This window comes from Chlorocebus sabaeus, chromosome 14 (assembly GCF_047675955.1).
Source record: "Chlorocebus sabaeus isolate Y175 chromosome 14, mChlSab1.0.hap1, whole genome shotgun sequence".
NCBI lineage: Eukaryota > Metazoa > Chordata > Mammalia > Primates > Cercopithecidae > Chlorocebus > Chlorocebus sabaeus.
The window spans coordinates 98,595,680-98,614,551 of NC_132917.1; the positions used below are offsets into that span (position 1 = coordinate 98,595,680).

The 18,872-nt window shown below is 41.2% G+C and overlaps 1 protein-coding gene across 2 annotated transcripts in view; it reads right to left on the bottom strand.

Moving 5' to 3' along the window:
- Nucleotides 1–18,872, bottom strand: part of TMEM131 (transmembrane protein 131) — a 247,746-nt gene that overhangs the window by 101,316 nt on the left and 127,558 nt on the right. For both annotated transcript variants that reach the window (XM_008008079.3, XM_008008080.3), the window contains exon 5: nt 4,935–5,058. In XM_008008079.3, coding sequence (XP_008006270.1) covers nt 4,935–5,058 — 124 coding nt within the window. The remainder of the gene's footprint in view (nt 1–4,934; nt 5,059–18,872) is intronic.

Genomic DNA, 18,872 nt, shown 5'->3' on the forward strand with positions numbered 1-18,872 from the left:
ACACTCTTCCCTGTGCACGCCTCAGCCTCTGATCTCATACCCTTCCCTGTGCACGCCTCAGCCTCTGATCTCATACCCTTCCCTGTGCACGCCTCAGCCTCTGATCTCATACTCTTCCCTGTGCACGCCTCAGCCTCTGATCTCATACTCTTCCCTGTGCACGCCTCAGCCTCTGATCTCATACTCTTCCCTGTGCACGCCTCAGCCTCTGATCTCACACTCTTCCCTGTGCACGCCTCAGCCTCTGATCTCATACCCTTCCCTGTGCACGCCTCAGCCTCTGATCTCATACTCTTCCCTGTGCACGCCTCAGCCTCTGATCTCATACTCTTCCCTGTGCACGCCTCAGCCTCTGATCTCATACTCTTCCCTGTGCACGCCTCAGCCTCTGATCTCATACTCTTCCCTGTGCACGCCTCAGCCTCTGATCTCATACTCTTCCCTGTGCACGCCTCAGCCTCTGATCTCATACTCTTCCCTGTGCACACCTCAGCCTCTGATCTCATAGTCTTCCCTGTGCACGCCTCAGCCTCTGATCTCATAGTCTTCCCTGTGCACACCTCAGCCTCTGATCTCATACTCTTCCCTGTGCACACCTCAGCCTCTGATCTCATACTCTTCTGACCTTGTAACATCTTCTAAGATCGTATAAAATTTACTTATTTATCATGCTTGCCTTCCCTCTGCTGCTGACTTTACCCAAACTCCCCAGAGTATGTATGATAAGCATCTCTGTTTTCACTGATGAAAGTGCCTGGCACTTAAGTAGACACTTCATAAATATTTGTTACATTAATTCCTTCTTTCCACATAGGTGGGGTGGCAAAACTATTTTTAATTTACATTTTCTTATATGTTTTAAACTGCAAAAGTAACAAGTGCTGATTTTACTTAGTGATACAGACCAAAGATGACTGAATAAAAAGCTAATACCCTCAAACTTCCTCCATTCTCACCATTATTAGGTTATCCAGTTAACCTGGCAAATCTATCTGTGCTTTATTCCGGCTCTTATGAATATACCCAAATAAATACACACAGATTTTTTGCTTTTTATAAAAATGGCATTATAGGCCGGGTGCGGTGGGTCATGCCTGTCATCCCGGCACTTTGGGAGGCCAAGGTAGGCGGATTGCTTGAGGCTGGGAGTTTGAGACCAGCCTGGCCAACATGGCAAAACCCCATCTCTACTAAAAAATACAAAAATTAACCAGGTGTGGTAGCAGGTGCCTGTAGTCCCAGCTACTAGGGAGGCTGAGGCACAAGAATTGCTTGAACTGGGAGGCAGAGGTTGCAGTGAGCTGAGATCACGCCACTGCATTCCAGCCTGGGCGACAGAGAAAGACCCTGTCTCGGAAAAAAAAAAAAAAAAAAAGCATTGTATTCGACTCTACAATATGCTTTTCTTACATATTAGCATGTCACATATATTACTGCAGATCTATAGAGACCTATTTCATTCTCTTTACTTTCTGCATAATATTCCATACTACCGCTCCATCGCGTTTCCTTAAATTCCCAATAACATGCATGGAATCAACAGAACAATGTCCTTCTATATCTAATTAAAATAATCATTAATTTTTATTAATGCCCCTTCAACCCATGAGAAGAGACTGATCATTAAGTACACCAAAATAAGTGAACTGTAACATTTTAATTTTAGTCACAGACTGAAACAAAGTTTATCCCACTCTTCAGTTTATCTGAAAATTTAATTAAACAAAAGGTTCTAGTCAATAAAGAAAACATTATTGTTTCCTATTGTGTGTAAGACACCCCATTTCCACAATTGGACTTGTTAGAATATTATAAAAATCTGTATTTTCTGATGCAAAACATATGTTGCATATTTTATGGCCTATATACGATATGGCCATGAAAGATGAATGGCCTAAATGCAGTCTATTATGTAATTTTAAATTATAATTGATTCGATAATTATATTCAATCAACAGATAATCATAATTACAAAACTTATATACAGAGAAATAAATCATTACACAACCACATCCCGTACCTCTCTTAGTATTCCTATTCTTTTTGATTTTCAGGTGGTCTTAAAATCAAAACCTTAACAAGATTACTTGCATGTGTGGATCAAAATACAATTATGTAAAACTTGGTTTGAAAAATAATTTAAAAATAATTAGTCTTTTCTGTATTTCCTACTTTTTGGTTAAGGTAGAGATGATAACAGTAATTAAAAACTGAGTTATAGACAATGTTTTATTGTCAAAGAAATAAGACCTGACCAAGAATTCTGAGCATGACAAAGGCAATTAGAGTAAACATACAGAAAGATTTTGCTCTCCTCGACATAAGAAACTCTATTCATCTTTTCCCAAGGCTCTTATGGTTGGCATAAAGCTGAAGTGGAGAGGAAATAGGTTATTTCTTCCCCCAAGAGTTCATTCCATCTCTCCCCTCTACTTCTCGAGCTTCTTAAGTCAGTGTCTTACTGTAGGGAAAAAAGGATGGAAAGCAAGAAGAAGAAAAAAGGATAAGAGGAGAGAGTAAAGATTTTTGGCTATCTCCTTTGAGCTAAATCTTGAGTATTTAAATGTGGATTTTGATAGGTGTAATTATTTTTATTGTTTAATTCCATCACCTGACAGCACAAAACAGATTGGTTAACTTGTTCCTTAATTACCTACACATTTAGTTTATCTTTTAAAAAATTTCCAGAGACCCTATTCTCTGCATAACATTCATATATAGAAAATAGTTCCTAGGAGAGTCTAGCTCAGAAATGTCAAGTTAGTAGCCTTTGGCTTATGTTGTTTGGCTCATGCTGTCTTTCTAAAGCTGAATTGATTTTCAATGTGTAAAGACTGGAAGATACATGAAAATTCTTATTTCTGGCTCTTCTCGGGAAATGAGCAGAACTGCACACGGGCTTAGACTCCTCACACGGGAACCACTGGCTGGAGCCCAGGGGAGGCTGATCTCTTTGAATGGGTCACATGTTCTCTAGGACACCCCTCATCCCACTCGGCTTGCTTCCCTCATTTACACTGTTTACCTAGCCCACTTTAAGAATCTGTTCGCAACTCTTGTTCTAGTCTCTGTATTATGAGAGCAAAGAAAAAAGCAAAAACCCTGGCCTTTAACACAGGTGAGGCTTGGAGTGTTCAGAAACAACAAAATATTGCTTGACTTAGCAAAAAGTTAACAAGCTAGAAATAAAATGTATAGTGCAGTTGTGAACTATTTTTGAACTGATTGCATTTTTACTTCACAATTTTGCCCTTTAACCCAACCTGTCTCTGCATACTGACAATGCCTGAAAGCTGGATGGTTTCATTACACATAAATACATCTCTCTATAGAAAGGGGTACAGGCCACTCACTGAAGTGTAATATGATACAAATCACTGGGGATGATAATAGAACACCTACACCTTCACCTTGGCTCCTGTCACTCACTGCACGACTGGAGCAGACCTCTCTGGCGCTCGGTCTGTGTATACACAGGTCTCTCACAGCCTCAGAATTATATTATTGGAGGCTATTACTAACAGCACTTTTATAAAAAGTGTGAAAATATCTTTTAGATAACAAAGAATAACTCAAGGGAAAGCTATTTTAAGAAATAATTTAGAAAAGGGATATTTCCACAAGAATCACAAAACAATTAAGCTTTTTATTTTTATTTTTATTATTGGGGAGTGCTTGCAGATGAACTGCTTATTAATTAATTATTATTATTATTATACTTTAAGTTCTAGGGTACATGTGCATAACGTGCAGGTTTGTTACATATGTATACTTGTGCCATGTTGGTGTGCTGCACCCATCAACTCGTCAGCACCCATCAACTCGTCATTTATATCAGGTATAACTCCCAGTGCAATCCCTCCCCCCTCCCCCCTCCCCATGATAGGCCCCGGTGTGTGATGTTCCCCTTCCCGAGTCCAAGTGATCTCATTGTTCAGTTCCCACCTATGAGTGAGAACATCACAATAGTATTGCGGCACAATTAAGCTTTTTATTACCAAAAGTAATATGATGATTTATCAGTCCCTTGTTTATAAAAATACCGTTAAATGAAAAAGTTATGCTTTTTTATTTTACTGTAAACAACAACATATGATGAAACAGGATTTTTGAAAGGAGAAATGTAAACATCAAATAATTGATATAAAAATACAGCAACCAATATCTTATATGGTTAAAAAGGCTTTTTCTTTGTTACTCAATCACATCCCTTCAAAGGAGTCAGTGTAAACTCTGGGAAGATGAAATTCGGTTCCATTCATTTACTTCCCTCTGATCTTTGTTATTTTGTTAATTATTTTGGAAACCTATATATTAAAGCTTTAGGTATTCTCTCGGATTTAAAATGTACTTAAGAAACCATTTTTATTTTTTTGGTCAGAGAAAACATTTTTAATAACAAGTTTACACACTTCCTATGAAAATAAAAAATAAAATTTTAAAGGATATTTGTGGTAAGGAGAACCTTAAATTGGAGCCCAAGACTTTATGTCCTAATCTCTGAGGCCATGACTAAGATGTAACTAAGGCTCCCAACCAGCTGCCTTTTAGTTAATCAAAAGGGAGAGTCCTGACCCACTGACAGGAGCCCTTTAAAGCAGAGTTTTCTCGCTGGAGGCAGAAGAGGACGCCAGAGAGGTACACAGTGCCAGCGGAGAGATGCGCTGCTGCTGGCTGGAAGATGGATGGCCTGTGAGAAGGAACCCGGAGGCCCTGAGTTGCTGGGAGGGGTCACTGGCCAAGAGCCAGCAGCCAAACAGGGATTTCAGTTCTACAACCACAAGGAACCTAATTCTCTCAACAGCTTTAATGAGTTTGGAAGTGATTTCCCCTCAGAGCCTCTGGACAAGGACTCAGCCCGGATGACATCTTAATTTCAGCCCCTGATACACTGAACAAACTCAGGAAAGATCATGTATAGCAGAGAAACTTACCCTATTTTGAAAAAATGATGCATGAAAATGTGATGTTGTAGCAGATATTGATACTAAAGTAATAGTTTCTTCAGAACTAGGATTATGTAAGTAGACTTTTTCCATTTTTGGCATTCCAACTGGTCTGTAAAACAAAAAGAAAATTATCACAAATACTTCACAGATAATTATGATTGAATTACGATTGATAAGATGATTTCTAATTGTTAAAAATTAGTCAAAATTGTTAGACAAATATATAGCTAAATATATTAAAATGCTTTCTGAATTTATATTTAAACTTACACATAAACATGCATTTAGTCACTCAATGAATATTTCTTGAGTGCCAGTTATGTCACGTACAGTGCCAGGTGCTGGGATACAATGAAGCAAGTCTCATCCCTGTGAACCTCAGAACCCAGTGAGGTGGCAGATGGGGCACAAAATGGTCAGTTCCTTTTTCTTTCTTTCTGTACCACCACCCGGCCTCCTACCAATCGTGCCCTCTTCTCAAATTCCATGGATACGTGCTCTTCATTTTAGGAGTGGAAACTGAGTAGCAAAGTTGTGTGAGGAGATCTTGTGAGTTAGGGGCTTTTACTATACTCATTTCACAAGAATACTGGGGCACAGAAAAAGTTAATTAACTTGTCAAAGGCACACTTGGAACCTGGATGTGAATCTAAGTCTTCTGGGTCTAGTCTGTGCTTTAACTGCCAGTACTGAACTGCCTCTTCTCAAAGTTAAACACACTCAATGGTCTGAAATCCACAAATCCATTTTAATGTCTCCCTTGGCATCCATGCCATGGTTTGCCTTAGAAGTGAAACTTTATTCTACAGTCCACTTACTACTTCTGTAGCTAATCCTACTGGTACAGGCCTCCTAACTTCCACAGCTTCCTTGCTTTTTCTAACTACCCACACACACTCACTAGTTATTAGGTTCCTTCCTAATCTCACATGACCCAACCTAAACCAGTAACTCTGTTTTCAATCCAGACCTTCCACCTGAGCCAGGCTAGTTCCATGGGCAAGTCCCCCATGGCTCTGCTAATCTGCCTGCCCTGTGTTTTCTCCCTATCCTCCTCCACCAATCCAAACCCTCATTTTCTAATTCAAATATACACCCTTCTTTCACGAGGTCCTCTCCTCATGCAATCATTTTGGTCCATGGTTTTTGAAATTGTAAATTTCGTACTTCATATTTAAAATTTACATATAAACCTAAAATCCCAAGCAGTTGAAAACGCAGAGCCAGAACTGCATTTTATACTTGGTTCAACTGTCCACCATGCTTTTGTTCTTCAAGAAGTTCTGTCCCTACCTTTTCTTCAATTTAGTTGCTCACCTCTAATTCAAGACTTGGGAAACTTGATGAACAGTGAACAGCTGATAATTTTCAATAGTTTAAGAAAATGGAATGCAGGTGGAAGGGCAGGGCACGATGGCCAAATAGAAGGCTCCACCATTGTCCCTCTCCCCACAGAAATACTAAATTTAACAACTATCTATGCCAAAAAAAAAAAAAACCACCTTCATAAGAACCAAGAATCAGGTGAGCACTCACAGTACTTGGTTTGGTTTTAACTTCGTATCACTGAGAGAGGCACTGAAGAGGATAGGGAAGAAAATCTTGAATCACTGATGCCACCCTTTCCCACCTACCCCCTCCACCCGGCAGCAGCCAACTGGCACAGAGAGAGTCTGCGCACCTGGGAGAGGGACAGTCCAGCGTCTGTGAGATTCTGCAGTGAACTCAGTGCTGCCCTGTCACAGCAGAAAGCAAAATCTGGCTGAACTCAGCGGTCGTCCTCCCAGGAAGGGAGCATTTAGATGAACCCTTGCCGGGGGGAACTGCCCATCCTGGCCGTCCTAACTCGCGTTCCCACTAGCCTTGCCACCTCAGGTTAAAATGTTCTGGGGCCCTCAATAAACGTGAAAGGCAGTCTAGGCCACAAGCACTGCAACGCCTAAGAGAGTCCTAGTGCCGTGCTGGGCTTGGAGCCAGTAGACTTGGGGGGCATGCAACCTACTGACATACGAGCTGGGGTGCCCAAGGGAGTGCTTGCCCCACCCCTCCTCCAACCCCAGGCAGCACAGCTCACCGCTCACGGCTCAGAAAGTGATCCCTTTCTTCTGCTTGACAGAGGAGAGGAGAGGGAAGAGAAACGAGGCCTTTGTCTTGCATCTTGGATGCCAGCTCAGCCACAGCAAGATGGGGATGCTGTGGACTGGGAAGGGAGCCCAGTTCCCTGAAGGGTGAGTCCCAGACCTGGCCGCATTTACCACAAGCTGACTGAAGAGCCCTTGGGCTTTAAGTGAATACTGATGGTAGCCTGGCAGTATTCTCCATGGGCTTGTGGTGATGGTGGCCATGGGGGTAAGGATCCTCTGTCTGTGGAAAGGGGAGGGAAGAGTGGGCAGGACTGCATCAAATGGGTTGAAGGCCAGCTCAGCTGCAGCGCAACAGGACACTCGGTAGATTTCTAAGGTGTCTGACTCCAGTCCCTGGCTCCTAGACACACTGACAGACCCACCTGGGGCCTGGGGAAACTTGCTGTCCTGAAGAGAAGGACACACACCTGGCTGGCTTCACTACCTGCGGATTGCAGAGCCCTATGGCCTTGAAGAAACACACCTGCAAGCCAGGGAGTGGTTACAGTGGGCCATGGGCGGGACTCAGTGCTATGTTGGCTTCAGGTCTGACCAGTGCGGTTCCAGTGGTGGGGGCCACAGGGATGCTGTGTCATTCCACTCCCAGATCCAGGTGGCTCAGCACAGAAAGAGAGCGATGTTTGGGAGAAAATAAGGAAAGAGAACAGGAGTCTTTGCCAGGTAATCCAGAGAATTCTTCTTGATCTTTATCCAAGACCACCAAGATGGTACCTCTATAAGTCTGCAAGAACCACAGTGTTGCTGGGCCTGGGGTGCCCCCTAACTCAGATATGGCTTAGATCACTACACCCAAGTCCTTTTGAATATCTGGAAAGCCTTCCCAAGAAGAAGGGGTACAAACATGCCCAGACTGTGAAGATTACAATGAATACCTAACTCTTCAATGCCCAGACACTGATGAACATCTGCAAGCATTAAGACCAGCCAGGAAAACATGACTTCCTTAAATGAATTAAATAAGGCACCAGGGACCAATCCTAGAGAAACAGAGATATGTGACCTTTCAGACAGACAATTCAAAATGGCTGTTTTGAGGAAATTCAAAGAAATTCATGATAACATAGAGAATGAATGCAGAATTCTATCAGATAAATTGAATAAAGAAACTGAAATAATTAAAAAGAATCAAGCAGAAATTCTAGAGCTGAAAAATGCAACGGACAAACTGAAGACTGCATCAGAGTTTCTTAATGGCAGAATTGATCAAGAAGAAGAAAGAATTAGTGAGCTTGAAGACAGGCTATTTGAAAATAGTCAGAGGAGAGAAAACAAAAAAGATTTAAAAAGGCACAAATACAGGACCTAAAAAATAGCCTCAAAAGGGGAAATCTAAGAGTTAATGGCCTTAAAGAGGAGGTAGAGAAGGAAACAGAGGTAGAAAGTTTATTTAAAGGGATAATAACAGAACACTTCCCAAATCCGGAGAAAGATATTAATATTGACGAACAAGAAGGTTATAGAACACCAAGCAGATTTAACTCAAAGACTACCTCAAGACATTTAATAATCAAACTTCCAAAACTCAAGAATAAACAAAGGATCCTAAAATTAACAAGAGAAAAGAAACAAAATTAGGTCCAACGGAGCTCTAATACCTCTGGCAGCAAACTTTTCAGTGGAAATCTTACAGGCCAGGAGAGACTGGCATGACATACTTAAAGTGCTGAAGGCAACAACAAAAAACCCCACACTTTTACCCTAGAATAGTGTATCTGGCAAAAATATCCTTTCCAGCGAAAATATCCTTCAAATATGAAAGAGGAATAATGACGTTCCCAGACAAACAAAAGTTGAGGGATTTCACCAACATCAGATAGATCTTACAAGAAATGCTAATGGGAGTTCTTTCAAACTGAAAGAAAAGGACCAATTACTTAGCAACTCTCCAGGACTCTGGAGTGGGCAGATTTCTTAAGTAATATTCCGTAAGCACCGGTAACCAAAGCAAAACTGGACAAATGGGATCATATCAACTTAAAGAGCTTCTGCACAGCAAAGGAAACAATCAACAAAGTGAAGAGACAGCCCACAGAATGGGAGGAAATATTTGCAAACTACCTATCTGACAAGGGATTAATAATTAGAATATATGAGGAACTTGGCCGAGGGAGGTGGCTCATGCCTGTAATCCCAGCACTTTGGGAGGCCAAGACGGGCGGATCACGAGGTCAGGAGATAAGACCATCCTGGCTAACACGGTGAAACCCCGTCTCTGCTAAAATATACAAAAAACTAGCCGGGCGAGGTGGCGGGTGCCTGTAGTCCCAGCTACTCGGGAGGCTGAGGCAGGAGAATGGCATAAACCTGGGAGGCGGAGCTTGCAGTGAGCTGAGATCCGGCCACTGCAGTCCAGCCTGGGCGACACAGCAAGACTCCGTCTCAAAAAAAAAAAAAAACAAAAAAAAACACATGGGCAAATTATCTGAATAGGTATTTCTCAAAAGAAGACATAGAAAAGACAAAGAGGTATATGAAAAAATGCTCCATATCACTAATTATCAGGGAAATGCAAATCAAAACCACAATGAGATATCTGATTCCAATTAAAATGGCTTTATCCAAAAGACAGGCACGACAAATACTGGCAAGGATGTGGAGAAAAGGGAATGTTGGTGGGAATGTAAATTAGTACAAACGCTAGGAAGAACAGTTTGGAGGTTCCTCAAGAACCTAGAAGTAGAGCTACCATACAATTCAGCAATCCCACTCGTAAGTATACACCCAAAATAAAGGACATCAGTATACTGTAGCGTTATCTGTACTCCCATGTTTATTACAGCACTATTCACAATGGCTGAGATTTGGAAGCCACCTAAGTGTTTATTAACAGATGAATGGATAAAGAAACTGTGGTACATATATACAACGGAGTACTATTCAGCCATGAAAATGAATGAGATCCTGTCATTTGCAACAACCTGGATGGAGCTAGAGAACATTATGTTAAGTAAAATAAGCCAGGCCTAGAAAGACAAACTTTCCATGTTCTTACTTATTTATGGGAGCTAAAAATGAAAACAATTGAACTCATGGAGATAGAGAGTAGAAGGATGGTTACCAGAGGCTGGGAAGGACAGTAGGGGGGATGGGTAGAAATGGGGATGATTAATACGTACAAAGAAACTGAAAGTATGGTTAAGACCTAGCATTTCCTAGCACAACACAGTAACTACAGTAAAAAAATAAAAAAATAAAAAAATTAACTGTACTTTTTAAATAACTAAAATAATACAAATGGATTGTTTGTAACACAAAAGACAAATGATTGAGGTGATGACTATCCCATTTACCCTGATGTGATTATTATGCATTGCATGCCTGTATCAAAATACCTTATGTAACCCATAAATATATATATCTACTATGTACCCACAAAAATTTAAAAATAATTGAATAAAAAAGCAACAAATTAATCAGGGGCTAATTTAGGTTCCTTTAAAGATAGTGAATTAGTACATGCTGGCTCTCCCTGCCATCTTCCCTCCCCACAACAATAATGCCGTAAAAATTTAGAAGTTAGAGGGAGGTACTGACTCCAAGAAATAACCAAAAAACAGTGAGAAGCCTTTGGGAGAACTGAAGGCTGCCTTAAAGTGGCAGGCGAAGGAAAGTGAGTGGCAATGGGCAGCCTGAGCTGACGAGAGGCTAGGTTAGGAGAAGGCTTCCAAACTTTATTATCCTCCACTTTCTTCCCGGTCTGCCTTGAGATACAGTCTGATCCTTCAACCTAGAACAGAAAAGCTTGCCAGGGTAAGGAGCTGATGAGCAGCTGCCCTTGAAATGCTCTCCTCTAACGTCTCTCTCTGGTCCTACACAGTCCTAGGGCTACTGAACTACGATTTAGGAAGACACCTTTGTCCCACTATGCTTCCGCTTAGGTACTGTCAGTTAAGAGTGGTGACAAATATGGGGCAATCAACAGTTCTTATGTGTATGTGTGGAACTGGGGCTCTCCATTTTGGGGATCATCTCTCCTTTTAAATTCACAAGAAGAGACAAAGACCAGGACTTGGTCTTCTGCCCTTCTCAATACGCATTACCAGACAGTAGCTGGTAAGTTCACACACCCAAGTAACGTGACATGTTTGGAGTAAATCAATCGGATAACACACACAATGTTGTGATAGAGTGTAATGCTGTCTATTGCCATGGTCAAACATGGAATACAATGTTGAAGAGAAGTGACAAGAATGGATTTCCTTGTCTTGTTCTTGATGTAGGGGGAATTTTTTCATTCTTTCACCATTAAGTATGATGTCAGCCTTCGGGTTTTCGTCATAGATACTCTTTATTAGGTTGAAGAAAATCTCGTCTATCCTAGTTTGTTAGGCATTATTATCATGAAAGGATGTTATTTTCTCAAAAGCTTTTTCTGTGGTTACTGACATGATTATTGGTTTTCCCTGTATTCCCTATATTAATTGATTTTTCTGATGTTAAACCAACCCTGCGTTCTTGAGATAAATGTCACTTGGTCATGGCGTAAACTAGATTCTTTTTAGACTCTATTAGCATTTTGTGGAGGATTTTTGTGTCTATATTCAGAAGAAGTATTTGTCTATATTTTCTTGTAGTGTCTTTGGTTTTGGTATTAGGGTAATACAGATCTAATAGACTACGTTGGGAATTGTTTCCTTTTCTATGGTTTGGAAGAGTTTGGGAATAATTGGTATTCTTCTTTGTTTCATAGAATCCTTAACTAAAGCTGTGTGGGGCAGGGCTTGCTTTCTGGCAAGTATTTGTTTTGTTTTGTTTTTTTTGAGACAGAGTCTCGCTCTGTCGCCCAGGCTGGAGTGCAGTGGCGCGATCTCCACTCGCTGCAAGCTCCGCCTCCCAGGTTTACGCCATTCTCCTGCCTCAGCCACCAGAGTAGCTGGGACTACAAGCGCTCAGCACCACGCCCGGCTAATTTTTTTTAATCTTTAGTAGAGGTGGGGTTTCACCATGTTAGCCAGGATGGTCTCGATATACTGACTTCGTGATCCACCTGCCTCGGCCTCCCAAAGTGCGGGGATTAGAGGCGTGAGCCACTGCACCTGGCTACTTTCTGGGAAGTTTTTAAATGACTAATACAAACATTTTACTTGTTATAAGTCTATTCAGATTTTCTATTTCTCCGTGAGTCAGTTTATGTATTTTGGGTGTTTCTGGAAATGTGTCCATTTCAACTAAGTTAATGAATTTGTTAGCATACAGTTGTTCATAATATTCCCTTGTAATCTTATTTCTATAAGGTTGATAGTAATGTCACCACCTACATTCCTGATTTTAGTAATTTGAGTCTTTTCTGTTTATTCCCTAGTCTAGCTAAAGGTTTGACAATTTGATCTTTTCAAAGAACTAACTTTTGGTTTTGCTGATTTTCTGTTACGTTTTTCTATTCTGTATTTTATTTATTTCCCCTCTAGTTTTTATTATTTCTGCTTGCTTTAGTTGGCTCTTTTGCTAGTTTTTTTAGGAAGAAGGTTAAGTTTCTGATTTGAGGTATTTTGGTACATATACGTTTCCTTTCCAGCAATGTTTTTGCTGCATCCTGTAAGTTCTGATATGTTTTTGTTCATCTCAAAGTATTTTCTCATTTCCCTTTTGATTTATTCGATTCACTGATTATTAAGGAGTATGTTTATTATGCCAAGAGTTTTTTGGTTTTGATTTCCAATTTATTTCAGTAGAAAATAAAGTCAGAGAACATACTTTGTACAGGATGAGTATCATTCTTACCTGAAATGCTTGGAACCAGAAGTGTTTTGAACTTCAGATTTTTTTCAGATTCTGAAATATTTGCATTATGCTTATCAGTTAAGCAACCCTAATCTGAGAATCTGAAATTCTTCAATGAGCATTTCCCTTGAGCATCATGTTGGCATACAAAAAATCTCAGGTTTTGGGGCATTTTGGATTTTCAGATTAGGAATGTTCAGCCGGTATTGTTTAAATCCATTTAAAATTACTAGTGTTTGTATTATGGATTAGCATATGGTCTATCTTGGAGAACATTCTACCAATGCCTGAGCTGAATAAGGATTCTGTTACAGAGCACGGTGTTCTAAAGATGTCTACAAGTCAAGTTGGTTTATACTTTTTCCAAGTCTTCTATTTCTTTATCTTCTGCCTAGATGGTCTAGCCATTATTGAAAATGGGGGTACTGAAGACTGTCATTACTGTTGCATTGTGTATTTCTTCCTTCAGTTCTGGCAGTTTTGCTTCATATATTTTGGGTGGCTCTCTGTTATTAGTTTTATATATATATATGTTTACATTGTTTTATCTCCCTGGATTGACCCATTTGTAATCATAAAATGTCCATCTTAATTGTAGTAACTTTTTTGTTTTAAAGTCTACGTTGTCTGATCCGCTTTTCCCCTAGTGACGCCCTGCTGTACAAGTGGACGCTGGGGAAGGGGTGGTAGACCCTGGTCTTCTCAGCTTGCTCTTCCTAGTGTAGAGCTTACCCTACTAGTGAGGTGAGCAGGATTGGGTTCCCCAGGTTTCAGGCCTGCTGCATCTGGGGTACAGCATCTGTCCTAGAGAGGGGCGGGTGAAGAGAGACCCAGTCCTTTCTAAAACGTGCCTGAAACAGAACTTCTGCAACATCAAGTTGGGGATGATGAGAAATGCTAGTAGCCCTCCCCTCTCAGGGTGAAACTACAGTCCCAGAGTACAAACTGGGGTTAGAGGGAGCTTCTACAAGAAGGAGCTGGGGCTTGAGGGGTATGTGGTGGGGAGAATAGAACAGGTTGTAGCCCAAATGCCAGAGACTGCCACTGTTCTTATGAAGATTTAAAACATTTTTTTGAAAGAACAATTTCCTGGAACTTTAAATAACTTTTTTAAAAAAATAATTCTAATCAGTTAAATTGCTGTTTGTTGAGATGGTCCATTGAGCTCCTTACGCCATTCTTAAAATCCCATGCCCTAAGGGTATATTTGCTTCAAGTATTCGGAAGCTCCATTGTTAGATGCATGCTTATTTTGAGTTGTTATTTTTGTGTGTCTAAATGAACCCCTCTATATTTATGTAATATCCCCCTTTATCCCCAGTAATGTGCTTGTTCTGAAGTTTACTTTGTCCAAATTAACATAGTCCTTTCACAGTTCTTTTGGTTAGTGTTTACACGGTAATATCTTTTCCATCCTTTCATTTTTAACTTGTCTATGTCTATATATATATATATATATATATAAATATATATATATAAAAAATATTGTCTATGTCTTTATATACACACACACACACAAACATATGTGTACGTTTTTTGCTAGTTGTGTCTTGTTTTTTTATTCAATCTGACAATCCTGGTCTCTTAATTGGTGTGTTCAGATTATGTATATTTAATAAAATTATTGATAGAGTTAAAGTCTATCATCACACTATTTTATTTTATTTTTTTTACTAACTAGGAAAGCCGTACCCACAGACTGCACTGGAAAGGTAGGATCCCAGAGAGTTTCTCTGCTTTACCCAGGGAAGCAAAATCCTGGCCAAAAATAATTCTGTGGCTGACATTCTGTGGACTGCACATGATGAGGTCCACAATCATTCTGTGGCCTAACAGTCCAGAACAACAACAACAACAACAACAACAACAACGTGGAAACAGGGGTTGGGTCCTGAGGCAGTGACAGGTAGATATCCAGAACAGGTCTGGAAGAACATATTTGGAGTTAGACAGTAGAACTCCTCAAACCAAGCAGCACTCAAACTGTTGAATTCCTCTTGTTTCTGGTGGGGACTCAGATTCTTTAAATAACAGGCTCATCAATCCCAGGTGGGGTTATGACACCATGAAACAACTAGGGAAATGGGTACAGACCCAGCTGGGGCCTCAAACTACAGCCATGACACTGCAGGAAGAAGCTGAATGATACAATACAGAAGATAAAAGTCTTCCTCAAGCTTCATATAGACATATATGGAGAACAATAGCACACAGAAATAAAAACATCCTCCTTGCATCCTGAAAGTTCACCAACTGTGTGCTTCTTAAAAGAAATGCTTTTATAATTCAAATAGACTTCATGCTAACTGGCAACCATTCAAGCACATCTCTGTGAATTCCTTCTCAATGTTTTTCCTTGTGTGACTTCAGTACAGTCAATCTCAGCTAAGATAAAGAAGACAGGATATAAAATGGACAGGTAATTTGGGGTAACCTTCAAGAAGACAGGATTGGAGATGGCCTCCTGCAGGAGAGGGCTGTGGGGAAAAGAGACAAGTGTGGAAATGCCAGGAACCTGGAAGCAGGGAGTGGATCAGAATGCTTGATCTGCAATGCTTCTGAGGCTGGCCCTGCCCTTTCTTCCAGGGATCAAAGAGGAAAGGCATGGGCCACATCCCATAGAAATGAACGAACCCTTGCTCAGAGGAGAAGAGTCATCTCCTTATGTTGTTCAAAGTAGTTTGGAGTAACAAGAACAGAGGGAAGGTGTCAGGAAGGACATCGGCAGGATATTTTAGTCGTTGCGTGCTCACACAGAGCAGGCTGCCGCTAGCTCTGGGCAGTCCACGCCACAAGAAGCAAAGGGAGCGGGCACTCCTTGGACAGACTAGCTCACAGACCTCACAGGAACAGCTTGCCTTCCTCCTCACCATCCTCCGTTACATGAGCAGAATCTAGGCCATGGAAAGTACATGATTATTTGTAAACTCACAATGTGCTGCTTTTCTGTGCTATGTAATAAATTACCACAAACTTTGAGGCTTAAAGCAATGCCTATTCATTATCTTATAATTCTGTAAGAATGCCTGGTTTATCTGCTCGAGGTCTCGCAAGGAAATGCAGAACTCGGCAAGATGTGTCCTCATCTGAAGCTCAAAGTCCTTTTAAGTTCCTTCTGGTTGTTCATAAAATTCAGGTTGCTCTCAGTCTTTTGCCATATGACCCTACCATTTTCAAAAGCAGCACGAAGAAACTCTCCTGCATCCAATATCTCCCTTACCTCAGATACCTGACATTTCTGTTTCTGATTGCTAAAGCCAGATTTTAAAGGTTCATGGACTAGGTCAGGCCCACCTCCACAAAAAAAATCTATCTTAAAGGTCAATTGATTTGGGGCCTTAGTTACAGTTTCAAAATCCTCTATAGCAACACCTAGATTGGTGTTTGATTGAGTAATTGGGAGAATGTATGTATGTACAGGGACATTAGAGGCCAGAAATTTTTGGAATTCTGGCCAATCTTAGAATTCTGCCTATCACAAGCAGGATATATGACTACGTGGCTGAACAGGTAAAATTTAGAAATAAAACAAAGATTTCCAAAAGCCTGCCAGCGCTGGTCCTGTTTGTTTCTATTATTGGCTGTCCAAAGACAGAAGTAGGGCCAAAAGGGGCAGTGTGAAGTATTTATAAGCCAAGCTGAAGCAGGCATACAGCTGTTCTCTGTGCTGTTGCAGCAGAACTACGAACTGTCCGTATTTTCGAATAGTCTGAGGCTCAAAAGAATTAGAAAGCAGCAGCGACGAATTAGAGACTAGCTTGGAAAGTAAAATGCAATCTTGTGGTCAAAGGCAAGTTTCCTTCACCACAGAAAGATGACACTGCAATGCCAAGAAACAGCTGAAGAAATGGCTTAGCAACTGCCCTGAGGCAGATCTTATGAATGACAGTGACACAGCACTCTGTTAAGCACAGCTTTGGGCAGGAAGTTGGGCCAAATCAATATGCAGTACTTTGTACCACTCAATTACCGCAAAATATTACTATCCTCCTTTCAAAAACATTTTAGGTTGAAGGCTGAGCTAGGGAGTTGATGTAAAATCTTTTATGGAAAGACTGGGTAGGTAGGAATTGAAAAGCTAAGAGGCACCAAGTATCCCTTTAGGGGGCCTATTTGATTTTCTTGGAATACCAAAAAGTCATCAGAGAAAAACTGCCTTTCATAAACTGAATTTATCTTGACAATAAAGACATCCATTTTTAGCAACAGTCTATTCAATGTCCTTTTTTTTTTTTTTTTTTTTTTTTTTACAGCCATGAAGTACCTACTTTAAACTTTAGATCTGAAATCAAGATTTTCTGAATGTAATAATTACATAAGCCAAAGATTTTAGTAAACCAAGTGTCTACCCAAAGCATCTTTTGCAGCCTGCAATAAATGTCTGGAGGGAAACCGCCTTTGCAAAATTAGGACAGTAAGAGAAATCTGACATAGTTGACTCCATCTTGCTTCTGACCTCCAAGCTGTCCTTTGTCATTTCTGGGAAGAGGCAAAGCTAACTTTGGGAGGAATTTAGTTTATAGATTAATGTGAAAACAAGGATAATAACCTTTCCCAAAACTAAACTGCTTCTGAAAACTATGAAAGGCCATGAGGTGAGGGTTATGAGAGGGGCCTGAGATAACTGGACACTGTCTGGGAGATCATAAGATTTCTGTTTCCCAATCACTCCTGTAGGTAGCATTACTACTGTAGAACCTAAGGTTGGTCTTTTGAGAGATCCTTTCAGACGTTTGCATTTCTGACAACTGGCTGGCTCAACCGGTCCTGTGGCCCCCACCCAGAGGCTGACTCAGAGCAGGAGGACCATATTCCACACCCCTGTGATTTCATCCCCAACCAATCAACATTCCTCATTCCCTAGCCCCCTGCCCACAAAACTATCCTTGAAAAACCCTAATCTCCAAGCCTTCAGGGAGACTGATCTGAGTAATAACTCTATCCCCTATGTGGCTGGCCTCGTGTTAGTAAAACTCTTTATTGCAATACCATGGTCTCAGTGAACTGGTTTTGTCTGTAGAGCAGGCAGGAAGAATCCATCAGGCAATTACAGGAGTTGCTACGGAAACAGGGAAACATTTAACAGCACTGGCATAAAAACGGGGCGGGGTGGGGGGAGTAGCGGAGAATGGGAGGGGAGCCAGTGGTGTCTAGATTGCCCCATGGGATTGTTACAAGGCGAGAGGAGGAGACAAAGGGGAAAAACAAAAGATGGGGAGGGAGAGCAGAGAGAATAAAAGGTAGGGAGGGCAGAGAGAATAAAAGGTAGGCTTAAAGAATAAATTTAAATGAAAAGTCTGAAAACAAAGCTAATTTGATCTGTTTGTTGTGACGCAAATTCTAGAGGAGAGCAGGATAATGACAGGAGTCAGCACTGGGGTCAAGAAAGCAGCAAGGGAAATTCTAGATGCACCCTTACTTAACGGCCTGATACTTTTTAGAAGGTGCCATGAGTCAGAAAGACTCTACCTCCATTTTTGATATTCGACTGTTGACAGTTTTCAAGACCCAGTGATGCCCCTTTACCTTTAGCCCCACATCTGGGCAAGTCAGTGAGAAAGCCCTTCTCTCTCGAACCTAGTGAGAAGTTCCAATCACGCAAACTCACTCCAGCCTTGCTCCCCAACCACAATAAAAACCGACTGCTGGCAAGATGGTCAAATAGGAACAGCTCTAGTCTGCGGCTCCCAGTGAGATGGACGCAGAAAGAGGGTGATTTCTGTACTTCCAACAGAGGTACCCGGTTCATCTCACTGGGACTGGCTGGACAGTGGGTGCAGCCCACGGAGGGCGAGCTGAAGCAGGGTGGGATGTCACCTCACCTGGGAAGCACAAGGGGTCAGGGAATTTTCTCCCCTACCCAAAGGAAGCCGTGAGGGACTGAACCTAAGGAACTCTGGCACAGATACTGCGCTTGTCCCACAGTCTTTGCAACCTGCAAACCAGGAGATTCCCTCTATTGCCTATCCCACCAGGGCCTTGGGTTTCAAGCACTAAACGGTGCAGTCATTTGGGCAAACACCAAACTAACTGCAGGAGTTCTTTTTTTTCCATACCC